This window comes from Artemia franciscana, chromosome 3 (assembly GCF_032884065.1).
Source record: "Artemia franciscana chromosome 3, ASM3288406v1, whole genome shotgun sequence".
NCBI classification, from domain to species: Eukaryota; Metazoa; Arthropoda; class Branchiopoda; order Anostraca; family Artemiidae; genus Artemia; species Artemia franciscana.
In genome coordinates, this window is record NC_088865.1 from 22,412,486 (window position 1) to 22,429,084 (window position 16,599).

General features: G+C 35.2%; 1 protein-coding gene across 2 annotated transcripts in view; it reads right to left on the reverse strand.

Moving 5' to 3' along the window:
- Positions 1-2,105: 2,105 nt before the first annotated feature.
- LOC136025025 (probable sodium/potassium/calcium exchanger CG1090) overlaps positions 2,106-16,599 on the reverse strand; it is a 107,793-nt gene continuing 93,299 nt past the window's right edge. For both annotated transcript variants that reach the window (XM_065700664.1, XM_065700665.1), the window contains 2 exons: positions 9,504-9,635; positions 2,106-6,050 (listed from right to left, as the gene is read on the reverse strand). In XM_065700664.1, coding sequence (XP_065556736.1) covers positions 5,851-6,050; positions 9,504-9,635 — 332 coding nt within the window. In that variant the 3' untranslated portion in view covers positions 2,106-5,850. The remainder of the gene's footprint in view (positions 6,051-9,503; positions 9,636-16,599) is intronic.

Genomic DNA, 16,599 nt, shown 5'->3' on the forward strand with positions numbered 1-16,599 from the left:
TTTCCCCAATAATGGCGTTTTCCAGATTCGTCTTATACTTGAATGTGTGTTCTTTTGGAAATGCCGGGTATGTTATCTTTAAAAAAATTAACGAAACACGATATTTGAAATAAAATCATTTTTTGACAAGATACGCATCTTTGTACACGAAACTATGTTATATTGTATATGGTATACCATTTGAGTGACTCAGCTGCTGGAATCCTTTGGTTTTGTATATTACTCTTTAAAGTAAAAAATTTCACTATTAGATTAAGAATTGAGAAGTGTCTGTAACTTATATTACACACAGAAAAAAAGCCTTTGGCTTTTTCTTTGCGGAACTAGTAAGGAAGCAACTACGTTTTCATCGCTACCCAAAGCACCCTTTAAATTACTTTGCTATAGCATTATTTGTGGTTGTAACCCACGATTATGAGGTCATTCATCCAATGTACATTATTATCAGGCTGTCTACATTTACCTAAAGAATTTATTTTGTCCATCTGTATGTACTATACATTTATGTACTAAATTTGTACTATTTTTGAATATCTACCAGGCTTTACCTACTAGAATAACTACTTTGCTTTAGGAAACAATACATCTGTAATTTTGAGGAATATCCAATAGAAAATAACTGTAAAGAAAGCTATTCTTTTTTGTGCCGTTTTCTTTTAAAAAGACACTTTAAATAATAATCATTTTGGGTACATTGCGTAGATTGCTTTGGCTTTACTATTTGGCGCTACAATTAAATTCTTCAAACAAGAATAGAAAAAAGCTTCGCTTTAAGCATGTTGGACATAAACTAAACCCTGAAAATGAAAACTTTCAAATCAAAAATAAACGGCTCATACTATCAATAAATAAAAATAAACACGCAGAAAATATCTGTAAGAATTTAAATCTAAATTTTATTCTTATAGGAGTAGTCTCCAAAACTGTGAACATCAAAGAAAACTTAGACAAAAAATATCACCTTGTCAGAAATTCACAACCAAACTAAAAATAATTTTATATTTAACCATTCAAAACCTTCTTTCACACAAGTTTTTGGATTGAAAATTATAATAAAGACTCTAAATGACAAGAAAATACAAAGACACTAAATAAAATAAAAGGTGTAATTTAACTCAGACTAAACATTTTAATCAAGATTCGAATAAATACTAAAGGTAACAATTTATGAATGGCAATTTTGATGATAAAAGAATCCTTGTTTGGATATATTTGGCAAGATAAAAAGCTTTTAATTTTAAATGAAATCACTAAATTAACACTCAAAACAACAATTGATGAAAACTATATTGTTTGAAAATAACTCAGTCGTTATTAGCTAACAACAGGAACTTTCATTTACTTATTTTTGGCATAGTAATAAATAAAAGTCATGGCTGCGGTAGTAACTGTAACCTAGTAAAGAACGAACTACAGCCAACACTCACAAAATTTATTTGACGGGTTTATTCATGTTACGGTGTATAGGATCTGTTCTATTCTTTTTTTTTCAGGACTTCCAGGATACTGGAGGCTCAATTCTCTAGGGCATAGTTCCTTAAGGGTTCCATTCCTTTGCTGGTTTCTTTCAAATATCTTTAGAAACAGCCTAACTAACTACGCTGGATTATTTTCAAGCTCGTCTTTTTTTTTCTTTTTTTTTCAGCATATCCCATCCAAATATCAAGCTTTAGAAAATTGTTAGCTAACAATTTTGCCTTCACGCAAGATGGTGAGAAATTAATGTTTGATATTAGTTTGATAGCAAGAAATTAATGGCGACTGAAGAGTTGCTCTAAGTTGGACGATCGTGGAGACAACAGGCTGGGCTAAGAAGTACCAGCAGTAGCTTCCTGTGGATTTGGTCTGATACTCACCAGAGCTGTCAATGACCAATTTATTCGGTTTTTTGGGTAGGGGGAGGGGAGGAGCGGATTTTACCGACTGGTTGATAGTTTTTACGCACTGATTTCGATGAAATCGGTCTTAAAATTGCTTTATTTTCTGTTCTTTACTGACTGAGACTAATCTTCTTTCATTGATTTTACGTTGTATATTTTCATCAGCCAATCTCCCTAATAAAAAAGATTATCCGACTGGTTGACAATATCGAGGGAATAATTTACATACATTCTACATGTATTTTGGAATATAGGTAGAATATCCGAGAATCCTTTCTTTTTTCTATTCTTTCCTTTATCTTAATTTCCCTTTGGCTGCTCAATTTTACATGGGAGAGAGTTTTCCAAGGGAAAATTGTCAGAAGATAATTTTCTGGGTCGAATTTTCCGCCATGAGGGGGATTTGCCAGGAGGAAGTTTTAACAGGGACTATTTTCTGGGTGGAATACGCCAGACTCTTAAGTATTTATCCTTACACAGGCTAAGTACCAAAAGCATCTGTGAGTAACACGAAAACTTACGTAAAATAAAAAACTTACGTGATTAGCAATTTTTTTCATGGATAAGATTTTGTATTCAGTGATTTATATCCCTAAGCTTTGTAAAGTTTAAAACTAATAATTTACGTATTTAGTTGCATTTAGTGAGATATTTTTTATTCAGACCTATTCTGATAAAAATTATACTATTCCACAACTTAATATTGCAGTTGCGAATATTGATATAGCGACGAAAAACTAATCTGCAAATATTATAGCAAACACTTCACAGAAAATTTTCACTCATCTTTCATTGAAATAGATAACGTTCTTGACGTTGGCAATTGCCTAGCAACTATGTTGAAAATTTGATTTTTAAGATGGGAGTCCCATTGTCTAGGAAAAAATAAATGGCACACAGGAAATTATAGTTACTCATCAATGAACCGAAGGGAGCTCTTCAAAGTTTTTGGGAGAAATCTCATATGACTCCCATTATGATTTTTCTATTCCACCTGCGCACAGAATTTGGTGGAACAGAACAGAAGTTGTGGATTAATCCTCTCTGGCAGAATAAAATTGTAATTTGACTCCTCACAGTGAAAAGTGTATTAAGTTCATAAGCCGTCTTTAAGGCTCAAAATAAAGAGAAAAGGACATATTTAGAATTCTGCAGAAGAAAAGAAACGAGGGTATGATACTATCTACAAAACATCCATTCGCAAGTCTTAAAAAAATTCTGCTATTAACACATGGTTCAGACAATTTCTAAATTGTATAAATATGAACTAATCTTGAACTTCATATTAATTACAAAATTTAAACATCTACTCCATTTATCCAGATATATTTCTAGTGTGCTTTAAATAAGTGAGCGTTATGTTACTGTTTTAAAACAATTCAAGAAGTTTCAATTTAATTAGTTTTTTCACAAAATATTGTGTGCTATGACCCAAAAATGTAGTCCCCAAAGCGAGACTGAATTTTAATTCGACGATGGCGAATACAATTGTGCATGTCAACCGCGTGCCACAAAAATTGAACTTTTCTTGCCACAGCTACAATCAATTACAGCTGAATCAAATATATTTTTACAAAAAGTAATGGTTGGTTTGATTGTAACAACAGGAACAGGATTTTTTGAACTCTTGGCATGGGCTGCCAAGCTCAAATATAAATATATTTAACTACACATACCATCATCATCATCGTGTTTTTCTGCATCAATACTGCCTTTATATATCATCTGATAAGGATCTTTCTTTTTCTTTGATATGTGATTGTGAGAAGACTGTACAACTGGTATACAACTGGTTCTGGTAGCTGATCCAGTGACAAAACCAGAGACTACACCCACTCTTCAGTCTCTTCATGGATCCTTTCTACTATGTGTGGAAGAAGTCCCACAAAATTAGTATGATCGTCAGAGCCTTAAGTAAACGGATTTTGAGTGTTGATGGGACAAATTTGGTCCACATAACGATCTTGGCCATTTTGAATGAAAACTTCCTTTTATCAGTAGACCATCGGGAAGGTTCAGACACTCATCAATTTAACTTATCTTGAATATTTTCATATTCAAAAGTGCAGCTCCCTTAGGAAGGGAAAGTCCAACTTTTGTCAGAACCAAAATGTAGCTACTGTCGTCAGGTTGTTCATTAAGATTATCTTTTTGAAGCTCTTGATGAAGCTAAGCAATATTAGAGGTGAGAAAGAATTTCTCTTCATTAATCTCATCTATGGTAGACAAATTTGATAATAGAGACCAAAGGTCACGCATCAGTTCATATGAATCATCATCTTGAATAAGATCGGGTTTCCCATATCTACACAAAACACTTTCCGGGGGGCTTTTACGTCAATATAGTCTAGTCTGATATATCCAGGCTAAAAAGTAGCATATATTAGCAACTTTCCAGAAGAATCTGGAAAGTAGCTTTGGGCGGAACTTTCCCCAAGAAGCTTTGCTTCTTCTTAGACAACTGTTTGTTAATTGATTTAATAGTGTATTGTTACGCAAAAAATGTGTAAGTTTTTAATTCACTCTCTATGCCTGAACAAAGTATTCAGCTTTGTTTACTATAGAATGTTTGGTTACATATCACACTTGAACAAATCATCCTGGAATACAGAATATTACTTGTTTAGGTGCAGAAATGTTGTCACTTTTACAAAACAAATTTAGTGTGTGGATATGATAGAATGGCCAAGAAAAAAACATATCATTCATCTCACAGTTTAAGGCTCTCTAAATAAAATAATCATTTACATTGCCCATTTACTTTATCTTCTGTCTTGGGAGTATGGTAGGCTCTTAAGAGAATCATGCTGGTTTACATCAAACACAAGGTATTAAGGAAAAATTAAAAAATTGCGAAACTAATCTGTTATGGAACTGATTACTATGTCTAATTTATATAGATAATTAATTGATGAATCAAATAGTATTTCATTTTCAAGTTAGGTTTACCAAAGCAGATATTTTATTACTGTTTATTATTCAGTCTATTGTACTTAGGTGTGAACAGGTGTTGCTTAATAGATGTAAGATGTTGCACAAAATAACTTATGTTTTACTATACCTGCAATTTCAATTGTCAATTACTTCGCTAGTATAGTGTCAAACTGATTGTTCAGTGTTTTCTGACTTAGAGAGTTATAATCTACCAAATAATTATTTCATTTTTTAAGGAAAACTGGTGGTGAAGGTGAAGATCAGCTACCACTGATAAAAACGAAATATCTCTTACTTGAAATTATTCTGTTAATTGGACTCTAAAAATATACAAAGACTTTCCAGTAGAAGCAGGATATTCAAAATCAAATTTTACTGTACGAATATATTGGTTCTTGTGACAGGGTTTCTGCACTCTAAACTTGGTTAAAAGATTTTCTCTTAAACACTGATGACCGTGCAGTGTGTCAGAAACTGAGGGTTGTTATAATAGTAAAAAAGAATAATAAAAGTTCTTAATAGATTAGGAGGGGAATCAGAAATTTTGACATATACCGTTAAATAGTAACCGCTAAATAATAATCTTGTCTTATTTAACCTCTTAGTTTCAACAAATAATCTAACAAGTTCCGAGTGGCTCGCCACCACCGACCATGATGGCGGCACGCCAAGGTACCGATACCTTAGAGGGGTTAGTATGCTGAAGCATTTCTGGAAACGCGCCGCTGGTTTTCTCTGTGGCTTTGGAGACTACAAATTTGTCAATATTTAAGAAAATCTTTCTCATATTCTGCTTGGTAGAAAATTAATTAAGTTAGAAATAAGTGATTAGTCCCAATTAGATTAATATTGGCTTTCCTTTACAAAAACTATTGAATATTTTGTGGACATAATTCTTCAGTTTAGCCAGACCAATCCTTGAATGTTATACTAAAAACAATTTCCAAACAGGAGTTTTTTTGGAAACTCTTTCTGACTCTTTTGTGATAATGATGAGTCCAATTATCTCTTATTTGTAAAAAAGATATCATTTGGCCTATACAGAAGAATGACATTCTGGCGGATTGAATTCACCAAAAATGTTTAGCTCATACATACTGGCAACACAAATAAAGAATAAGTACCACAGGATAAGAGCACATCCGTATTTTTTGTCTAACTTCCACTTATTTAAGTGTGTTGCAACAACTAAAAATATGATCGTCGAGAATAACGAAACCGTTGAATACACCATACCTAAAAAAAAGAGTTTAAATGATGCAAGGGTAAATCTGTAGAATATGCAATCATATTGCCACAGGATGGTTTAAAGCTAAACTCTTGCTTAACTTTTTGAAAGTCCTTAACCTGTTTTGATTTGAACCCATCAACTTTCATTCTTGAGCAAATAAAATTTGAGACAATAAATGAAAGTATTAGCCTTAGGTTAAATGAGATCTATAGTTTCTTTGCTCTGCACTAGTTTCATTCATTACAAATGAATTCAGTTATGATGGATCGGATAAGAGAGTGCAGCAGAGAGCCTCAATAACGCATTGTTGCTAGCTAATTAGAAAGGGTGTTAGAGTTCTTAGTTTCTGGTCGAATGAGCCTCTTCTCCATTTAATAGGACTGCAGGTTCGATAATAATAATAAAAATAATTTTGTTATAAAAAGAAATGACAAACAAACAAACAAATTTCATCTACCTTCTCTTTCGAAAAAATACCAATTTCCGGATTTTATAAATAAGAGTTCGAAACCACCATGTCGGAGTTATTTGATATACTGAGTTTTATGGTATAATTTTCATCAAGATCACTTGCTCTTTTGGGGATGCTTCCACCCTTAACTATAACAAAGCAGACCTGATCTCAGGCTCGTGGCTTTCGGCAAGTAACGGTAAAGTTGAATCTTATGTATTTGGAATCATTGTAAAAAACCCGATTCCTGTGATTTACATATTGTTATAAAATAAATCGTCATCAAAAATTTTTAGAGCTTCAGTTACTATTAGCCCAAGTCAGCCCTTACAATTCGTCAACGCAAACTATTTTATTTTAAACCCTATAATCTAAATTTCTACCAGAGTTTTATTGTAAACGAAGAGTAAATTGACATTATGTTTCTCGAGGAAATTATGAAAAGTAAAAAAAAAAGCAGGATTGGGTTACTAGACCCAGAATCACATTAAAATTTTTGGAAGATTCTACATTCAATTTCATTAACAATATTGTTCTAATCCCGCCAGGACAAGTCAATGTTAAGGATTTTCCTCTGATCTAATAGTTGTTCTTTTATCGCAGTTCTCTATATTTATGATTAACTACATTCTTTTATTATCTCTCTCAACATTTTATACCACAAAAAATAATATAAGTAAAAATAGGCGCTGAATTTTGACTGAGGAGAAGGAAGAAAGATGCAAAAAGCCATCTGGAGGAGGTTCAACTATTACCCATTTTGTTGCCATTTTGCATTTTGAAAGTTTTCCTACAGACAGTGGTTCAAGTCTGAAAATCTACCCGCCCTTATTACACTTACACTTTTTCACTTTTCACTGGATCCTGCTTTTTCATAACGTTCTTAATGCTATTTTGTTTCCATCTTGAAAGTTCATGTATATTCTTAAAGAAAGAACAAACTATTGTTAAAAATGGCTTTGTTTTTGACGATTTCATTTCAATTGTGTTTCAAACAGTTCGTGGTAACGAACTGTAGTAAGGAGCGACCCGGCTCAATAGTAACCAAAACTCTAAAAAATGGAATTTTGATACCAATAGCTACATCAAAAGAATCGCATTTTAATGCTGGTTTTAAATATATAAGTTTCATCAAGTTTAGTCTTACCCATCAAAAGTTACGAGCCTGAGAAAATTTGCCTTATTTTAGAAAATAGGGGGAAACGCCCCCTAAAAGTCATAGAATCTTAACGAAAATCACACCATCAGATTCAGCGTATCAGAGAACCCTACTGTAGAAGTTTCGAGCTCCTATCTACAAAAATGTGGAATTTTGCATTTTTTGCCAGAAGGCAGATCACGGATGCGTGTTTATTTGTTTTTTTTTTTTTTTTTTTTTTTTTTTTTTCTCCCAGGGGTGATCGTATCGACCCAGTTGTCCTAGAATGTTGCAAGAGGGCTCATTCTAACGGAAATGAAAAGTTCTAGTGCCCTTTTTAAGTGACCAAAAAAATTGGAGGGCACCTAGGCCCCCTCCCACGCTAATTATTTTCCCAAAGTCAACGGATCAAAATTCTGAGATAGCCATTTTATTCAGCGTAGTCGAAAAACCTTATAACTATGTCTTTGGGGACGACTTACTCCCCCACAGTCCCCGTGGGAGGGGCAACAAGTTACAAACTTTGACCTGTGCTTACATATAGTAATGGTTATTGGGAAGTATACAGGCGTTTTCAGGAGGATTTTTTTAGTTTAGGGGAGGGGTTGAGAAGAGGGGGATATGCTGGGGGAACTTTCCTTCGAGAATTTGTAATGGGAGAAGAAAATTTCCATGAAGGGAGAGCAGGATTTACTAGCATTATTTAAAAAAAAAAAACAATTAAAAAATAAAAGTGAAAAAGCTTTTTCAGCTGGAAGTAAGGAACAGCAATAAAACTTAAAACAAACAGAAATTATTACCCATATGAGGGGCTCACCTCCTTCTAATACCTCGCTCTTTACGCTAAAGTATTTTCGGTAATTTCAACTACTTATTCTACGGCTTTTCTGATTCAGGGGGTCATTCTTAATGAATTGGGATAAAATTTAAGCTTTAGTGTAAAGAGCGAGGTACTGACGATGGGGCGAATCCCCTCATATATGTAATAAAAACATGAGAATACAAAAGTTCTTTACGTAAGCTAATTTATAAGTTACGTAAATCTTTTACCAATAAAAAGATTCGTAAAAAATTAAAAGTTCTAGTTGCCTTTTTAATTAACCAAAAAATTGGGGGGCAACTAGGCTTCGTCCCCCGCTCTTTTTTTCTCAAAATGATTCGATCAAAATTATGAGAAAGCCATTGAGCCAAAAAAAAAAATATGCAAATTTTGTTTTGATTATTCCTCTGCGGAGAGCCAAAATCAAAACATGCATTGATTCAAAAACGTTCAGAAATTAAATAAAAAAAGCAAGTTTTTTCAACTGAAAGTAAGGAGTGACATCAAAACTTAAAACGCACAGAAATTACTTCGTATATGAAAGAGGCTGCTTCCTCATCAACGCCCCGCTCTTTACGCTAAAGTTTTTTACTGTTTTAGAAAGAAGAATTGAGAGAAAGAGTCAAACTTTAGCGTAAAGAGCGGGGCGTTGACGAGGAAGCAGCCTCTTTCATATACGAAGTAATTTCTGTGTGTTTTAAGTTTTGATGTCACTCCTTACTTTCAGTTGAAAAAACTTGTTTTTTTTATTTAATTCATTTAAAGTCCGATTGAGTCGCACTGTCTCTATTGGACTTTCGTAGGTAGGTTTTGTAGGTTTTGTTTTGTTTGCAGTATTTTACTGCAAGATTTCTATTTTCTTTGGTCCTGACTCGTTCCTATGACAATGTTTACCTAGGGCCTCAGGATAGAGTGTTATGATGTAGGTTCGGGATTTCGCACTGTTTTTTCTTGTAAAAAAGGTTTAATATTGCAAAGAAGCTAGAAACTTGCTTACTTACAATATTTATCATTTTTGTAATATTGTTATTATAATGAATAGTATTTACCTTTACTAATTATTCTGACAACAGAGCCCGGCTTTGCAATGACAGTTTGAAGAAACCATGGTAATCCTAAGCATACAAGGATATCAAAAACATTGCTTCCAATTGCATTTGCAACTGCCATGTCACCAAAACCTGAAAATATTTCCAAAAATGTATGATTTTACTTTAACAAACTGGCACAATAAATACACTTGAAATTCATACTAAAATCTTAATTAGAGTCCAAAAGTCATAAATTAAATCCAAGAATAAGGGACCTTTCTCACTTACGGAGGCACTCCTCAATCATGCTGACAAACTAAATATAATATTAGCAATGAAAGTTGTATAAAACAATAAATTCCAAAAAGATAAATAAGTTTTGTCTAAATAGTGACAGGCGAGTAATTTACGTAATTTATTTACAAATGATTGATCATATAAATAAAGATTTTAACAATTTGTTTAAAACTAAATAGACTGGAAACGAACATATTTTGCTTTATACGTGTTGACTTACTTGACAATGACTAGTTGACAATGTCATCTATTACAATTAGAATTAAGGGGTGGCAAGTGCCATCTTAACAATTATGATAATGATATATTTACATATCTAAAAAAACTGAGAAGGTTGTTTTTTGCAAGGAGTACATCCGCTTTAAAACTAGACAACTTAGGCTGCTGATCCAGATTTAAAGAGTTTTGAGATTAATTACGATAACACAATTGAGCCAGGGTGATTAAAGGAAACAAGGAAGCAAACAAATGATTAACATAAAATTGCCGTAAGTTATTCTTTTCATGATTACAAAATTTGCAGTATCAAAAGTGTATAGGTGTAAGTGTTCAATTCTTAGAAATCGGATTGGAATGAAACCTGCAATAAATAGTTTATACGATCACCTTCCGAAGTTTATGTGATCACCCTTCATATATACTAGCTGTTGGGGTGGCGCTTCGCGCCCCCCAAGCCCCCCCGTGCGCGTAAGTCGTTACGCGCCATATTAGTTACGCGCCATTGTAGTTGTGTCCCTGTGTACCACCTATGAATATAGATAGATTTATATATGTATTTTGAACTACGTAAAACTTGCGAATATACAACATTCTTGGCTTTCCCATTGTCTGTGCATATACAAAGCCTTATGTACTTATAATGACGTCATATGCAAACGCTCTTTTTTACAAACAAACAAACATGCATACACACAACTCGTTTTTATATAGATAGACAGATAAATAGATACAATACAAATTAACTGCGTAAAACTTGCGAATATACAACATTCTTTGCTTTCCAATTGTCGCTGCATATAAATAGATTGTCAGGTTTACCGACCCTCGAATATGCAACGTACAATTGTCCATGGGAAAAACAATCAGTATTAACATCTATACAACATTTTTCTAATGATTTACCTTGAGCTTTGTTGATGGTGATTGCAAATGCTAATCGAATTGGGAATTGCAATCTTTTAAATTGAAAAGGCAGATCCAATGGAATCATGGGAATGCGAGGAATAAGAACAGCCTCACCCTCAAAAGGCCCTGTCAAGATTGTTGCCTCTATTACGTTTTCCATTGTTTTTTTTTTTTACGGCAAGTCACGTGCCATTGCAAAGCTTTGGTGGGTTGATATTTCTTAACAGTATTATTGGTACGCCTATTATTAGTTGTAGCACGTGTGGTGGAAACCCTGAAAGATCCACGGAATTTAAAAATTCAGATGGATAATTAACCACCTCATTTGGTTCCAAAACTGTGTCGACTGACTTGTAAAGGACTGCCTGGTCTCGAATCTTGGCAAAAACAATATTGTTGATTTCGTGGACGTCTATATTTTTGGGTGCAAGAATCGCTCTTTCACTTAGCCATTTATTATTTTTATAATTGTTTAGAATATTCGGAAATACTTTTTCAATCAATTCATTTTTGGACTTCACTAAATTACAGAATTCAGCAGGTAGTTGTATACGTCCTGAAATTGAGTCTACCGGGAGCTTTCCGTTTCCAATTACCAGCAATTGATCTGAAAATGTTTGACCAGAGTCATCGTTTTGCAATCTAAAACGCATATTTGTAGTTAATTTTAATGCTTTTACGTTTGCCCATAAATTAGAATTTTTCAGGCAAGCATTCACTTTGTCTGCAGGGGTTGATCTAGGTATTATAGGTAATGTTTGCCTGAAATCTCCCGCAAGCAATATTAATGTGCTGCCAAAGGGTTTTGAATTCCCTCGCAAATCTTTCAAACATTGATCCAGAGCCTCGAGCGATTTTTTTGTGTGCCATTGTGCACTCGTCCCAAATAATAAGTTTGCATTGCTGCAATACTTTACCCATCCCAGATGATTTGGAAATTTTGAACGTGGGAGTTTCTGTAGAATGCAAATTCAGAGGCAATTTCAAAGCGGAATGAGCAGTTCTTCCACCAGGCAGCAACGTTGCGGCTATTCCGGACGACGCAATTGCCAACGCTATATCATTTTTTGATCGAATTGATGCCAGAAACAGTTTTATCACAAACGTTTTACCAGTACCTCCTGGCGCATCCAAAAAGAAAATTTCTCCACCGTTGCTATCTACACAATGCATTATCGTATCATAAATGTCTTTTTGTTCCGACGTTAACTTGGAAATGTTATTTTGCACATACGACAATAGATCACTCGTACTGTAACTTTGTTCACGATCCAATTCTACACATGTCGAAACAGCAGCGGTACGATTAGGTGAAGGCATTCCCAAATCCTGAAGTTTCGTTTGAAATACATACGCACAAATCTTCTATAATAACTAAAGTGTAGTTATAAATTTCTGATGTAAAATCAAAAGTCATATCTGACGTATCTAACCGTTTTCGATGGAGTATATCTACGGACATTTTTGATTTATATTTTTCCCATAACTCTGTAGGAGCTGATGGAGAGCAAGTTGTTAATATGGCAAGTTGTTAATATGCCAAACAATGCACGTATTTGACTTGGAGTTGATGTTTCGCACGCGTCATTGATGCAGTTATCCCAGTGTTGGTCATTCTCCAATAAATTCAGAGCTTGGCATGCACTACAGTAAGTGTTATGTATAGTACCGTTTACAGTTTTCAAAGGACGTCGGACCGGGTACATTCACCAAAAGCAGGCGTAGAAAAAAAGCATTCATGTTGATTGGGGTGAACGGTGTAGAGTCTTCCTATCGTGGTATCTTTGATGATGGTAGGTTGGCCGTCGACTGACTTACCCTGTTTTCGACGTTCAAATACTTTATTTTTAGCATTTCACGTGTAATACGAAGGCACTTCAGTATGCAGCAGTTTTTTTTGCAAAAGAATCATTTTTACATAGCGAAAAGAAAGCAGTTAACTTTGTATCTGGTGGATATAGGGCTCTTTGTTGCACGTTGGATTCCAAAAAATAAACACGTTGACCATTCTGTAAATGTACCGCTAAGTGAACAACAGCTGGACTACGTTCATGCATCGGAAATGAAAGAATTCGCCAAACAGCTTCATTACTGCTTATGTATCTTCCAGCCTGATATTGTACGATTTCGTCGATATCTTTGATTTCGGAATGCAAGCCAAAAACTGCAATGTCACTGCTTTTGTTGACGTATTTACATATGTATCTGATATGATGGAGACTACCAGAATATGACGAAGGTAAAATCGTTAATCTTCCAACGTTTGTGGTATTACCATCATTTACAGCTGCATCTCGCAAATGAATGTATTGTTCAGAGCGGAGCTTGGTCTGATTCAGACGGATATATAGCAAACGTTCTGATTCAATTTTTGCGTACATATCAACGACGTTTTGGTGAAACAATTGACGGCATTTTAAAATATAATTGTCTTCATCCTGCCGAATCATTAGTCTATAGGAATAATAATGCATTGCACTGCATTTCTTATTCATTTCTTTGTTAGTGGCTGGATTCATCAATTTAATATTAAAGTGATAGCCGCCGGTTCCATCCCAAAAAATGATAGAATATTGTAGGGCATCGTAGCATCGATGAGTTTCAGCAATTCTTACCAACTGAGCGTTTCGCTTATGAAGAATAATATCTCGAGGTAAAAACTGATCACCGACCATAACAATTTCACTTCGTCGATAGTCGGAGCATTGCATCTACGCACAAGTTGGCCAGGAGGCGTTTTGTCAGCTGAAATAACAATTTTATGCGTATCAGTAGGCATCAAATCGATGGCTGTTTTGAACAGACGCACTAAATTAGTATTTTCGTGGAAAAGATGTTGCAATTGGGAAACGATTGTCCTTTCAACGTTGGGAGAAATTTCGCAACGTGCATTCAGTTCAGAATTTCTATCATTGATGAAGAACAATTGTAAAAATTTATGATTCTTGCCTGAGAATGGTAGAAGGGACCCTGCTCTATGATAAATTTGCCCTTTTACTTTGAAAGTAGGCATAAATTGATCTGGATTTTCGATTTGGGCACCAAACGACGTCATTTGGAAACATGAGTTATATTTTCTGATCTGTGATAAAAAAAAACGCTTAGATTCTGACGTAGTTCCAGTAAGCAAATTCTTCAATGGCTCTGGTGGTGTAGCCAATAGAGGAAGTTTACCTTTTCCTGAGGCGCAACACATTCCCATTGTTTCACCATTGAATTTCAAGGCCTTGCAGTAGGGACAAATTTTAGACATAGTCCCGATTTAAACACATCTACTCAAGCTATAATCATCGACTGGGCTGTACCTGAATGCCAGGCGATAATTTTCAGGTTGCTCTTGCGATTCCTCGGCACGCTTTCTTTTCTTACTTTCTCTATCAGCAGCAAGCCTGTTTTCTTGCTGTTCTTGTGATTCCTCGGCACGCCTTCTTTTTTCACTTTCTCTTTTAGCAGCTAGTCTGGTTTCATCTTGCTCTGGTAGTTCCTCGGCACGCCTTCTTTTTTCACTTTCTCTTTTAGCAGCAAGTCTGGTTTCGCGTTGCTCTGGTAGTTCCTCGGCACGCCTTCTTTTTTCACTTTCTCTTTTAGCAGCAAGTCTGGTTTCGCGTTGCTCTGGTAGTTCCTCTTCCTCGTGCTTTCTTTTCTTACTTTCTCTATCAGCAGCAAGTTTTTTGGCATAGACTCTTTGAGCAGCTTCCTCGGCTGTTGCCATTGTAGGTTCATCAGTCATTTTATAGTTAAACATTTTTCCGTGAACGAATGTCTTAAATACCTTTAATGACGTCATCGTCATAACAAACATGACGACAATTGACTACCTTTAATGACTTCATCGTCATAACAAACATGACGACAACTAACTTCATGACTGTCTGTGTGTCTGTCTGTGGATCAGGTGACGTCATGTTTCTGTGTTGACTGACGTCATGAAATTAGTTGTCGTCATTTTTGCTTTGACGGTGACGTCATTCAAGATATTTAAGACATATGTTCACGTAGAAATCTATTAATGTTTAAGTTTACAATGACTGATGAACTTACAATGGCAAAAGCCGATGAAGATGCTCAAAGAGTCTATGCCAAAAAACTTGCTGCTGATAGAGAAAGTCAGAAAAGAAAGCGTGCCGAGGAATCAAAAGAACAGCAAGAAAACCGGCTTGAGGCTAAAGAACGCAAAACCGCGCAGTTAGATGAAGATCCACCTGGACAGCGAGAGTCAAAACATATCAAAACTGAAAATGATAGCGATGATGATTGGGTTTGGGATTTTGACTTGGATAAGGTCATCAATGCCTACCAGATTTTAGTTAAAAAAACAAAAGTTCGGCGATATGTATTTCATAGTGAAGCCAGTCAGTCGAAGGCCAACCTACCATCTTCAAAGATACCACGATAGGAAGACTCTACACCGTTCACCCCAATCAACATGAATGCTTCTTTCTACGCCTGCTTTTGGTGAATGTACCCGGTCCGACGTCGTTTGAGTATTTGAGAACTGTAAACGGTACTATACATGACACTTACCGTAGTGCATGCCAAGCTCTGAATTTATTGAAGAATGACCAACACTGGGATAACTACATCAATGACGCGTGCGAAACGTCAACCCCAAGTCAAATTCGTGCATTGTTTCGCATCATTTTAACAACTTGCTCTCCATCAGCTCCTACAGAGTTATGGGAAAAATATAAGTCAAAAATGTCTGAAGATATACTCCGTCGAAAGCAGTTAGAGACGTCAGATATGACTTTCGATTTTACATCAGAAATTTATAACTACACTTTAGTTATTATAGAAGATTTGTGCGTACGTATGGCAAACAAACCTCTTCAAGATTTGGGAATGCCTTCACCTAACCGTATCGCTGCTGTTTCAACATGTGTAGAATTGGATCGTGAACAAAGTTACAGTACGAGTGATCTATTGTCGTATGTACAAAATAACATTTCCAAGTTAACGTCGGAACAAAAAGACATTTATGATACGATAATGCATTGTGTCGATAACAACGTTGGAGAAATTTTCTTTTTGGATGCGCCAGGAGGTACTGGTAAAACTTTTGTGATAAAACTGATTCTGGCATCAATTTGATCAAAAAATGATATAGCTTTGGCAATTGCGTCGTCCGGAATAGCCGCAACATTGCTGCCTGGTGGAAGAACTGCTCATTCCGCTTTGAAATTGCCTCTTAATTTGCATTCTACAGAAACTCCCACGTGCAATACTTCCAAATTATCTGGGATGGGTAAATTATTGCAGCAATGCAAATTATTATTTGGGATGAGTGCACAATGGCACACAAAAAAACGCTCGAGGCTCTGGATCAATGCTTGAAAGATTTGAGAGGGAAGTCGAAACCCTTTGGCAGAACATTAATATTGCTTGCGGGAGATTTCAGGCAAACATGACCTATAATACCTAGATCAACTCCTGCAGACGAAATGAATGCTTGCCTGAAAAATTATAATTTATGGGCACACCTAAAAATATTAAAATTAACTACAAATATGCGTGTCCGATTGCAAAACGATGACTCTGGTCAAACATTTTCAGATAAATTGCTGGCAATTGGAAACAGAAAGCTCCCAGTAGACTCAATTTCAGGACGTATACAACTACCTGCTGATTTCTGTAATTTAGTGACGTCCAAAAATGAATTGATTGAAAAAGTATTTCCGAATATTCTAAAAAA